The 12,809-nt window shown below is 40.4% G+C and overlaps 1 protein-coding gene across 1 annotated transcript in view; it reads left to right on the top strand.

The window, feature by feature from the left end:
* LOC138973835 (uncharacterized) overlaps nucleotides 1-12,809 on the top strand; it is a 35,174-nt gene that overhangs the window by 20,388 nt on the left and 1,977 nt on the right. The window contains exons 5-10 of the mRNA XM_070346539.1: nucleotides 7,505-7,783; nucleotides 9,104-9,217; nucleotides 9,663-9,716; nucleotides 10,907-11,146; nucleotides 11,483-11,845; nucleotides 12,324-12,430. Of these exons, the coding sequence (XP_070202640.1) occupies nucleotides 7,505-7,783; nucleotides 9,104-9,217; nucleotides 9,663-9,716; nucleotides 10,907-11,146; nucleotides 11,483-11,845; nucleotides 12,324-12,430 (1,157 nt within the window). The remainder of the gene's footprint in view (nucleotides 1-7,504; nucleotides 7,784-9,103; nucleotides 9,218-9,662; nucleotides 9,717-10,906; nucleotides 11,147-11,482; nucleotides 11,846-12,323; nucleotides 12,431-12,809) is intronic.

Raw genomic sequence — 12,809 nt, 5'->3', positions numbered from 1 at the left:
TTCAGACACCATAGTGATTTCTTGGTTGGACATTTCAGACACCATAGTGATTTCTTGGTTGGACATTTCAGACACCATAGTGATTTCTTGATTGGAAACCAAATAAGTGTATTAAGGCAGATGTAGAATTACTTGACTAGATATACAGGCTGCTCAGTGATGGAACGAACCAATACAAGAAGAAAACATAGAAAAAGAACAAGAAGAACAAGATACAAAAACAAAAAAAGAACAAGAACAATAATCAAAACTTGACTAAATGTAAACAGAAGGAAAAGCGGATACGTAACCCAAGTAACCGTAGGTTTACAGGAGAGCACAACACTGCTAGTGACTCTAGGAGTGATGTCACTTTAACATAACCTGTCGGGGTGCACTATTTTAAGGCTCTAGCATTGTGGTTTTACAAGGAAGATATTTGCCTTGTCGTGTGGAACGTGGTTTTCCTTCTCACTTGGCTGAGACTTCACACTGGCGTTGAGCGTCACGACTCAATGTTGTTGAGGATGTTTCGATGAGAGAAGACATGATTTTCCTCTTATAATCTGTCGGTTGAATGATAATGCAGTGGGCTCAAGTATATTCCTTCCTTCTCGATTGGATGAAAACTCGACACAGATAGTGTGGCGTTATGATTGTAAACACATACTTGTCGCTGATTATATTTGGATTAGAGAAGCCAATACCCCTCTTTTGTTTGATTATTCTCTCTCATTTTGTTTAGAGGAAAAACCAGGACGGTCTTTTTTCGAATGAATTGCTTGCTGCTGATTCATCGATTATAATAAACAACACAGACCGAACATCGAGCAACAGTGACTTATCACAATATACAATCCTCTTTCGATTCCAACAGTTCCAGTCAACCTCAGGTCTGTAACACGTGAAGGCGATTATGAATCTGACGGTAGGGTTATAGGCCCCTATACACTTGCTTTCTTAAGGAGGGTAGGTGTGGTCACCATGGAAGCAAAAAAAGAACCTACAAAAACGTTGCTGGTTTCTTTCCTGGTTCTCTGTGTTTTCTCAGGTAAGTTTCTTCAGATCATATCATTGTTGTTAATCCTGTTCTTGTTCATTTGTTTTTTTAATGATACGTGATGATAGTATCTAGCCCTCGTTCATTACCAACAACACCACACCTGTAAGTGTGAGAGTGGATGTGTGTGTGTGTGTGTGTGTGTGTGTGTGTGTGTGTGTGTGTGTGTGTGTGTGCAATTAACCAGCAGCCATATTGTATTCGATGCATCGATCGATCATTATCACAGCAAGCCAGTCATTACCTATTCTTGCCATGTGCCTTCTGATGATAACAGGTCAGGTTCAGTCAGTCTTCGACATACCACACTGTGCAAGCAGGCGCTTGTTCACTATTGGTAAAGACAACCAGTTCTCCATCACATGCACAGGACTTGGTCTACAATCCAACATCTACTGGTCTATTAGCAGTCCCCTCACCAACGGGACGGAGATTAGACTGGGCGAGTGTGACGCTTGTTATGCGAACTGTGCCAACAACAACTGCAGAATTGTCAACAGCATGGACTACCTCATCACCAGGCCCCAGAGTGCGTTCACCACCCTGAAATTTGTAGACAACTTCGAGCGGAACCAAGGCGCTCTGATCAAATGCTCACAAAGGAATAACAACACCAACGCACAAGCCTACTGTGCAACTGCGTTCCTAAACGGTACTTTCATTTTCTATCAGTTATAACAACAAGTGTTTTTCTTTGTGTCTGCGAGCTATGTATGTGGGGTAAGAAGCAGGCAGTACACTGCCTGTGTTTTTGTTGTTGTAGCCTCTGGTCCATCCGTCTGCCTCCAAAAACATTCTGATGCATCGAAATTGTTTGCGTTTTACTTGCATCCATGAATCCATCATTTTTCTAATATTAAGGCCTACCCAATCAAACGTGTTACATCTGTCCATAGATTCAAACAGATTACACATACCAATAGTTAATTTCCTGTGTTAAATTGTACGTGCTTATCCGTACATCTCTGCATGTAAAATAAAGACAGATTAAAAATGACATTGTTTGACTATTTCACCCCTCAGCTTTACATTTGCTTCGGAAAGTTGGATGGTTGATGACTGGTAGAAGCTTGTGTTCATCTGATTCAATCTATGTTTGCAGCAACGAGGCTGCCGGAATTCAAAATACTTGAATGTAGCAATGGTGTCCTTGAAATCCTCCCCAGCCAGACTGTCAGCCTGACATGCACAGGACTGTGGCCACTGTCCAACATCTACTGGTCACTCACTGGACCCTCCACCAACCACACGGAGGTCAGGCTGGGGGACTGCCCATTGTGCTTTCCAAAGTGTAGTTCCACACCATGTAACATTTCTAACGGCATTTACTCCATATCACGACATCGTTATGACGTCACTGTGTTGGATAATGTACACCTGGATGACGGCGATACTATCACATGCTCACAGTGGAATAACGAGAGCACCGCACAGTCAACGTGCACAATCCGAACAGGTACTATACATTATTGCTCGTATTGCGTGTGTATACAGCTGAAGTTGTACACAAAGAAAACAAACAGGCAAGTGTATATGTTACAGTTAATCTGTGAAACCAGGGAATACGTGTATTAACTAAACTATTTTAGGTAATACATGAATTAACTGTGGCCACTAGTCAATACATGTATTATCTGAACATTTCAGTTAATACATGAATTAACTAAAAATAAGCGACAGTCAATACATGTATTACCTGAACATGTCTCTTCATCACATAATTACTCACTCCTAGCACGTACATACACATTCAAACGCCTTGTGATTAATTTTACAAGCTTATGGAGATAACACAATTTATTCATATAATCCATACATATTTAATATGTAGTTTTAAAACATCAAAAGAGTATGAAATTAAATCTTAGACGAATACATAAAATGATGTGGTGGTGGAAAAGACGTGCGTGTGTTTTGACTTTCACGCAATCTAATTATGTATTAAGAAATGTTTGCCTAGTGTTTGTTTTTGCAGATTAAACTGCCATGGCATCTGCTGTTACAGAGTACTTTGTTCTTATGGCATTTGCACCTGTTTGTTGCGCATCTCTTTCTACTCATCGAACAATTGCATTTTACGAACCCCTGTCCACCCCCTAGCGACTCTGCAATAACTGCTGGTCTCACTGAGATTGCCATGGTCAAGTCAACAAAGTCCTCTGTGAGAAACCTTTCTTTTGAAACATAGAATTGATTTCTCGAGAAGCGATCTTTCAGGAGGCCATTTCTTACAGCAATCTTATAAAGGTCGTCACTAGTGTTTCTGTCTATAATGACCCCTATCAGGTTTCTAGGGTCACCTTTACCTCTGTCAACAAGTGGGATGGGGATCATCACATTGTCACCTTTGTCGGCACTCATTAAGCAAGTCCTGCTCCTTTTGAGTATTCGCTCCGCTTGTCGAAGCTGGCCTTCTTTTGTTCTTTTCCGCGCCTCTGTTATTTTTGCGAGCCTACTGTTCGTAACACTTGGTGACTGTGCGTCAGATACTGAGTCAGGAAGGTCTTCAGTTTCCGACATGTTCTCAACTTCCCTGTCATGCTGCTCGGGCAAAACAAGAGTATGAACTGAGAGACTAGAGTGGTCTGATGGAATGGGAACAATGAAAGTGTGAACAGTCTCCTGGGTTGACACAGCTTCTACGGATAAAATTGTTTCTAGGGATGACACATCTTCTTCAGATGAAACAGTTTCATGGGATGACACAGCTTCTACGGATACAATTGTTTCTAGGGATGACACATCTTCTTCAGATGAAACAGTTTCTTGGGATGACACAGTCTCCTGCGATGACTTAATCTCATTTGATGACACTGGTTCTTGGTTACACAATGTTATTTGGGATGACACTGGTTCTTGGTTACACAATGTTATTTGGGATGACACTGGTTCTTGGTTACACCATGTTATTTGGGATGACACTGGTTCTTGGTTACACAATGTTATTTGGGATGACACTGTTTCTTGGTTACACAATGTTATTTGGGATGACACTGGTTCTTGGTTACACAATGTTATTTGGGATGACACTGTTTCTTGGTTACACAATGTTATTTGGGATGACACTGTTTCTTGGTTACACAATGTTATTTGGGATGACACTGTTTCTTGGTTACACAATGTTATTTGGGATGACACTGGTTCTTGGTTACACCATGTTATTTGGGATGACACTGGTTCTTGGTTACACCATGTTATTTGGGATGACACTGGTTCTTGGTTACACAATGTTATTTGGGATGACACTGATTCTTGGTTACACAATGTTATTTGGGATGACACTGTTTCTTGGTTACACAATGTTATTTGGGATGACACTGATTCTTGGTTACACAATGCTATTTGGGATGACACTGATTCTTGGTTACACAATGTTATTTGGGATGACACTGTTTCTTGGTTACACAATGTTATTTGGGATGCCACTGTTTCTTGGTTACACAATGTTATTTGGGATGACACTGATTCTTGGTTACACAATGTTATTTGGGATGACACTGTTTCTTGGTTACACAATGTTATTTGGGATGACACTGTTTCTTGGTTACACAATGTTATTTGGGATGACACTGATTCTTGGTTACACAATGTTATTTGGGATGACACTGATTCTTGGTTACACAATGTTATTTGGGATGACACTGATTCTTGGTTACACAATGTTATTTGGGATGACACTGATTCTTGGTTACACAATGTTATTTGGGATGACACTGATTCTTGGTTACACAATGTTATTTGGGATGACACTGTTTCTTGGTTACACAATGTTATTTGGGATGACACTGTTTCTTGGTTACACAATGTTATTTGGGATGACACTGATTCTTGGTTACACAATGTTATTTGGGATGACACTGATTCTTGGTTACACAATGTTATTTGGGATGACACTGTTTCTTGGTTACACAATGTTATTTGGGATGACACTGATTCTTGGTTACACAATGTTATTTGGGATGACACTGATTCTTGGTTACACAATGTTATTTGGGATGACACACTGTTTGGGGAGGGGTCATTTTCAAGCTCGCAGTCACAGACAGGAGTCTGCTCTTGTTCAGCTGGACGCAGCAGGTCCTCTTCTGTGTGGGTTCGAACCCCGGCCGGGTCATACCTAAGACTTTAACATTGGCAATCTAGTGGCTGCTCCGCCTGGACCTGGCATTATGGGGTTAGTGCTAGGACTGGTTGGTCCGGTGTCAGAATAATGTGACTGGGTGAGACATGAAGCCTGTGCTGCGACTTCTGTCTTGTGTGTGGCGCACGTTATATGTCAAAGCAGCACCGCCCTGTTATGGCCCTTTGTGGTCGGCTGGGCGTTAAGCAAACAAACAAACAAATCAACTGCGGGCGTGTTCGAAATTTCCGTCTCCATTTCCGCCATTCCACCACTGGTATGTCCTCTCCACTGACCAAACAGTGCTACTTTGGCCTTGCCAATGAGAAATAGTTGCCTCTATGCGAGTCACTGAGTGCCCGAAAAACAACTCACATTTGGGATAGTGTTATTTCAAGAGTCACTCAGGCATAAATAGAGAATACAACATGGCTTTTTGTGTCATACCAGATTGACACGAGTTGTTTGTTTAAAATCGTGAACTGCCAGCGAAGTGGTAAGACGTCGCGCCGTTAAGCAAATGACCCCAGTTCGAGTCTCACTCGCGGCCGCAGTGTTTTTATTCTCATTTTCTTGTCAAATAATATTTAAATATTGACATGACCTCATTTGCATGATATACACTCATGTGACGTCATTTGAACGATTATTATCTCACGAGTATCTCTCACGTATGTAGGATAAAGACAAATCTTGACTGAACACAAAATCACACAACATGAATATATGGGAAATAGACTTACATGGATTGCCTGAACCTGAATTAGTTAATCCATGTACTGCATACCTTCAGATTTCAGTCATTGCGTGTATTGACTGGATTTTTTTTCTAGTTAATTCATGCATTAACTGGAATTTTCAGATTATACATGTATTCACTAGTGGCCACAGTTAATTAATGTATTACCTAGTTAATACACGTATTCCCTGGTTTCACAGATTAACTGTAACATATACACACCTACACATTCTAAATACTAAAACGAAGGCAGTTACATTGCAGCAAAAGTGCAGATACTATATTGTTCGAATTGTGCTTTACACCAAGATAACTAGCAGGTAAATACACACATGTATACACATCCAAGATAATCAACGAAGGCAGTAATACAAGCATTCACATGCTTTTGTACGTAACAGCTAATTCTTGGATTTTTCAAAACTCGTAATTGCAATCAATTGAACAATGTTAAAATAGTTTGACATTTGTTCTTGATATGAACAAGAAGTGTAAAATATCATGCACAATCCACGTCTGTTAGGCATGCCTATACGTATAATATCATTTTGTTATTTCTTACCAAAATCAACAATTCAGTTAGAACCTTAGTGTATCAGCACCTAGAAGGAGACTGCACTACTGTCAAATAAGTGTTCATGCATGTGTTTCTTGAAAAGGAAAAGTATCAACAACAAAAATAACACAACAAAAGAAAGTTCCGTCTCCATAGGTGGAATTTTGTATGCACATATTGTCTTTATTGAGAAGTGTTTGTTGTTGCTGTTTCGAATTTGTTTTGTTCTACATTACTTTCCATAATTGTAAAGCTGACAATAAAGTCCACACTTACACATAATCATTATGCGTTTCTGGCTCTGCAGCCTATCAGCTACCTCAGTGTAAGGACGGACAACTCGACGTGTCAGCCGAAGAACCATGGACAGCCATCAGATGTGAAGGTCTAAGGTCATATCACAACACCACGTGGACTCTCACCGACTCTGCCAATCAGACAACAGAAATAGCGAGCTGCACAGCGTGCAGAGACTGCGACAACGCCTGTAACGTCACTACAGATGACGTCATCGTGTCCAGAACAGAAGCAGCCAGCGAACTGAGGATTGTGGGAAACGTGAGGGAGTACGACAAGAGCACTGTGACCTGTGTCAGGCAGGATAATGCAACAGGAGACTCTTGTAGACTTCGTGTTTTTGGTGAGTATAGAGCTTCCCACAGTGGTAGATGGTCACTTTCTGCAGCCAAGTATCATTGACATCGAGGTAACAGATTCCGACTATAGTAGGAGCTGACGGTTAGTGAATAAGTTGTTACTTTTAGCTGTGTGTGTAGTTTCACCGAGGCATGGAACGGGATAGAGATGAGAAGTGTGGATAGGGTAACCAACGTATTCTAAATGTATGTTTGGGGGGAGAGAGACCGAAAGAGAGAGAGAGAGAGAGAGAGAGAGAGAGAGAGAGAGAGAGAGAGAGAGAGAGAGAGAGAGAGAGAGAGAGAGAGAGAGAGAGAGAGAGAGAGAGAGTGTGCGTGCGTGGGCGCGTGCGTGTGTGCCTGTGTGTGTTTGTGTGTATCTGTGCACTCATGAGTCTTGTGTGATGGTTTGCAGATGGACCTTCAAACATCACCCTGAGTGGACCTCATGACGCCATCGGTGACCTTGACACAGTGACCCTAATCTGCACATATGACGAGGCGTTTCCAGCTGCACACGTCACGTGGAGTATTCAGTGCAATAACAGCACTTACCTTCCCCAGGGCAGAACTGCAAATTGTAGTTTTAACTTGAAACAACTTGAAGCTTCTGGAAGTGAAGTGTCTTGCACAGTTGCCAATTCCATCTTCCCTCAGATAAATCGCACAGCTTCGTATAACTTTCATGAGTCTGGTGAGCATACAAGTTCTATACATCTATATCTAATTAACGATGTGCAGCCTAGGAGGTTGTTCTTGATTTTGTTAACAAAACGTGCATTTGTATTATCTTGACATTTGTGTTCATATTAGTTCCTGTTTAGTTTGTTATTGTTTTTCGTTTAACCTTCGCCGTGCTGCCTGTGTTATGGATGATCTAGAGCCTCACTAAAGTGTCTGTATCTCTAAACCTATTGGGAGTTTTTGATGAGGAATTAATGTGATCATCAGACACCTTAGGACCCTCACATCGACCACTTTCTGAAGGATTATGTTTGACACAAACAAATAAACAATGACATAATTTGAACTGGGCAGTCTGGATGATGTGGGTCGTGGGCGACCCATATTGATTTAAACAAGGATTATACGATGTTTATCCCTATTCGGATGATGTGGGTCGTGTGCGACCCATATTGATTTAAACAAGGATTATACGATGTTTATCCCTATTCGGATGATGTGGGTCGTGGGCGACCCATATTGATTTAAACAAGGATTATACGATGTTTATCCCTATTCGGATGATGTGGGTCGTGGGCGACCCATATTGATTTAAACAAGGATTATACGATGCTTATCCCTATTCGGATCGCGTGGGTCGAGTAAGACCCGTACGTTTTACGTTGAATCCTTCTTTAAATGTATGGGTCGTACATGGCCCACATCATCCGGACTGTGTAGTCCAAGGCGTGATCCGGAAAATGTGATCACATTACCATCATTTCTTATTGTTCGCTGTTAATACAAGCGCAAGCAAAGGGTGATCACGTGTAGACAAATCAGATGGAACAAGTTTAAATCAACTTTACGCATATATATGTGTTGGCAAATTGTGAATAAGTGTGGTCTCGCTGAATAACCGGAACTATTTGTTAAATTCTCAGTGACTTTTCTCAACGAGTGACTATTGGTTCTGCAATATTATGCCGCCTTAGTTGTACAAAATCTCCTTTCAGAAGGAAACATTTTAAAGGAAATAATTCTGTTAAAAAACTAACACTCCCAAACAAAAGACTACAAACGCTCAATGGCAGATTGTACAAAAATTGCTTTTGCAAGCAAATCTGATGTAAGGCTTGGTGAAAGAGATGATAAAAGCGACTTGCATTTTAACACAATAAGAAAATATGATTTGTTTTATTTCTCAAAAAGAAACTTAGCATTTGAAAGAACGATTCAATGTAAATCTTTATCGGATCTAGCTTTCTCCACCTTTCAAAAAAAATGTTCATCGAAATCACAAAGCTATAGGTTTGGAAAATAATGTTGATGTGTTTCTTGTTTTTCAAAGAAGCTGCCTCGAGTGCTTTCCCTTTAATACCAGCAGCAGGAGGGGGAGGGGCGGCACTACTGCTCATCATTATTGTCATCGTCGTCGTCGTCATCGTCGCCTCGAAGCGTAAAAGTAAGGATGATGTCTAATTTGTATCATATAATGCCGCATGACAAATTGAACGTTTCTTTTGTGCATACATTTGGATTAAAATGTAATAGACAACGTAGAACAATCATAAAACTGTTAAAACAGAGATGTGACATTCAAGGGGAAATAAATAATGAATTTGGAAAGTTAAGAATGTTTAAAAACAATCTTGTGTAAGATGAGAACTAAACAATAAACCGCGAGCATTCCGCTGCAAAGTGTGATACGGTATCATAGAAATGTTTAATTATAAAGCAACATAGGTTAGTGTACGTGACATGTAATGCATGGCACTACAAAACATTCACAATACTTCAAACGTTTTTACTTTGAAAGGAACGAATAGATAAACAACAATGAGCATGTGAAATATCATGACTAACACACACAAACAGGAAGCCTATACATATGCCAATACGTGTTTCAGAACAGAGAAAAAGACAAGCAAAAAGTGAAGAAAATGTGAACGCATCTTACAACGGTGAGTTGTAGTGTTTTTTCTTTGTGATAACATACAGTATAGGTTTGCGAAGGATAGCGATTGATAAGTTGTGAGTCTGGTGTGCATCTGAAACGCTTTCTGTTGTGAACTTAAAAATGGCAAGTGGTATTTTGGTAGAGTGTGGACGTTGAATATGAACTGTCACGTGTGTATATAGAGAATACTACATCTCTTATTGTGTCATACCAGAGTTGCATGAGTTGCTTTTTTAAATTTCATCTGCGAGCAAAAGCGAGCTTTTCAATATTTGTAAAAGTGCCGAATGTAAATCTGGTACGACACAGCAAGTCATGTAGTATTTTGTTTATCCTGCATACTGTACTTACGTGAATTTTACTCAAAACGTCCCGCTGTCGAGGCGTACAAATGGAAAGACGTACTTTTGGAACCTCGATGTCCTCCAAAGCATAATGCAATCTTTCAAGTCAAAGCAAAGACACTTCACTTAAGAAAGTGTAGCATGCCGTATAAGTTCTAAAACCTCATTGAGAGGAAACAGCAGGTGTAAAAGTGTTTTCATAATGACGTTTGTCTCGGTGACTTTGGCATCTTCAGCAGTGAAAAAGCAAGGCCCTGCCAGTCTAGTTTGACACGACCTTATTTTCATGATATACACACGTGTGGTTTGAACGATATTGTTCTCTTATGAGTGGTGTCTCTCACGTATGTAGGATATATTTCAATTATTATTATTATTTTACTTCTACGACAACTGATACTACCAGTACTACTACTGGTGCTGCTGCTACTAATACTACTGCATGTACTATTAAGACAACCACTACTTGCGTTCTCTGCATCGATTTCTACTTCAACTACAACTGTTCGTACAGTAAATATTGAAAATAAAACGATCAGTTTCCGGTCAGGTATATTCAGTATTATGAAATCACTGTGCACCTTTACCCCAATCCCCACGAGATCAAAAACAGCATCAGAAGGCACACACAGACACACACAGACGTACGTACGCACGCGCACTCACGCACACAGGCACGCACGCAGGCAAGCACGCACGCACACACACACACACACACACACACACACACACACACACACACACACACACACACACACACACACACACACACACACACACAATCAAACCCATATCATCTGCACAACATGTTTTGTTTGAGTATTCAAACAATGCAAACGACATGTCGCAGGGAACAACGAACTGGAAGCCACCCTAGTAAACGGTGCAACCCCAACCAACAATGGCGTAGCTATGACAACTGATGCAACACACACCGCAGCCAGTGCCGATAATTACACCTATATTGAAATCGACGATAACGAAGGTCTGGAGAAATCTACAAATGATGCTCAACAAGCGAAGAGAGTCGTCATTCAATCTGATGATCCCCTCAACACACAGCCCAAGGGAGAGAATCAGGACGAAGCCGGTAAGACGCATATACACCTGATGAGAGATGTCATGATTGTTGTCATTACCACAGTAAAACGAGACAGATAAGAAGTGTTCAGTTTCCCTGTGATGTGTTTGCGTAAGATTGTCATTCTTCAATAAAACAATATTCTGACCAATAAATGCGTTCCTAAACATTCATGTATATAATTTGTCCCTACAATTTGAAACAACAACAAAAACAACAACAATAACAGTTGATTCAGGCTCACACAACTACGCGACAGGTGAAAAAACGGTCTCCGGCAAGTAATCTTATACAGAATTTCTGGTAAAAGCTATGTAACATACCATTAAGTTCTATTATTTGCAGACTTTGAAGAGTATATCAACGAACTGTACGACAGTACGGACAACGCGGTCCTCATTAACGGCAAGTCTCCCAGTTCACCAAATCCAACTTCACCACCAAACGGAAATGTCTTCAAACCCGCCATTTCTCCGACAAGCGGATTGTTCAAGATTGATGATGAGAACAAAGCTGGCTCAAGCGTGATTGGCCCAAAAGGAGACGCCTACACTCAAGTTTACAAATTGAAGAAGACAGAGCCCCTCCATGATGAGCATAACAAGGCCGGTAACTCCCGAGGAGAAGCAACACAGACCCGGACGTCGGAGGAGCCTACAGGAAGAACAAGAGAACAAAGCACACCAGCAATGACGACAACCCTATCAGGTGAAATTAAACAACTGAAGGCAGATCATTTTGCTGAGAACCTAGATAATAGTCACAATGATTTGCTTGCTTTTAGTAATTGTGTGTGTAATGTAATGTTTTAAATATTCATATGGGTTTGATTCGTTTGAGAACTTGTGTTATAATCCCTGCTAACATTGGTTTCTTTTTGTTTCCTTTTCTTCAGTCGAATTCGAGCATTCAGTCTGCTTGACATGTCAGCTGGTGGGATTTAAAAAAAAATATAGTTTCTTTAATTAGTTTTCTTACACTTGGTTGGTTAGTTGGTTTTTGTTTCTCAACTTCAAGCATAAGTACAGAACTAGATCTTTTGTTTATATAATAGAACAACAGTGTTTTATTTTGATTTATAACAATGCCTCCTGTTTGTTGATAACTTGAAATGTTGTCTTTTATTATCAAAAGCAAGAAACATACTTAAACATTCTTCTCAAAATGTATTTGTGTCCTGTTTCAGCGGATGATGAAACAGAGTATGTCAACACTTTGTCATGCAACACTACAGGATGCCCGGATGACACAGTCTACGTCAACGTAAGCGACACGTCTGTTCCCATGGATACGGTTGGTTTTAGTTGTTGTTTCTGTTGTTAATGTTTTTGGTAATGGTGGCAGTTGTAAGAATTGTGTTTGTTGTGTGCTTGCTCGCTTGCTTTGTCTTGTTTAGATCCACCTGTAAATGCAATGACCGAGACTTTCAGTAATTCCTTCGCGTGACGTCTAACCCTCTTACGCCATAATGTGACGTCTTCAAATGACGAAATGTTAAAGTTTCTACCACAGACATACACACGCACAAACAAACACACACACACACACACACGCACACACGCACAGACGCACAGACAGACAAAGTTACGATCGCATAGGCTACACTTACGTGAGCCAAAAATGCAAGTTTAAGTTTAAACGGGGTTACTTGCGCTTATGGTTTTATTCAAAA

The sequence above is a fragment of the Littorina saxatilis genome, linkage group LG8 (genome assembly GCF_037325665.1).
Source record: "Littorina saxatilis isolate snail1 linkage group LG8, US_GU_Lsax_2.0, whole genome shotgun sequence".
NCBI lineage: Eukaryota > Metazoa > Mollusca > Gastropoda > Littorinimorpha > Littorinidae > Littorina > Littorina saxatilis.
Note: the sequence above shows the minus strand (reverse complement) of the source record. Positions and strands in the feature narration are given on the sequence as shown.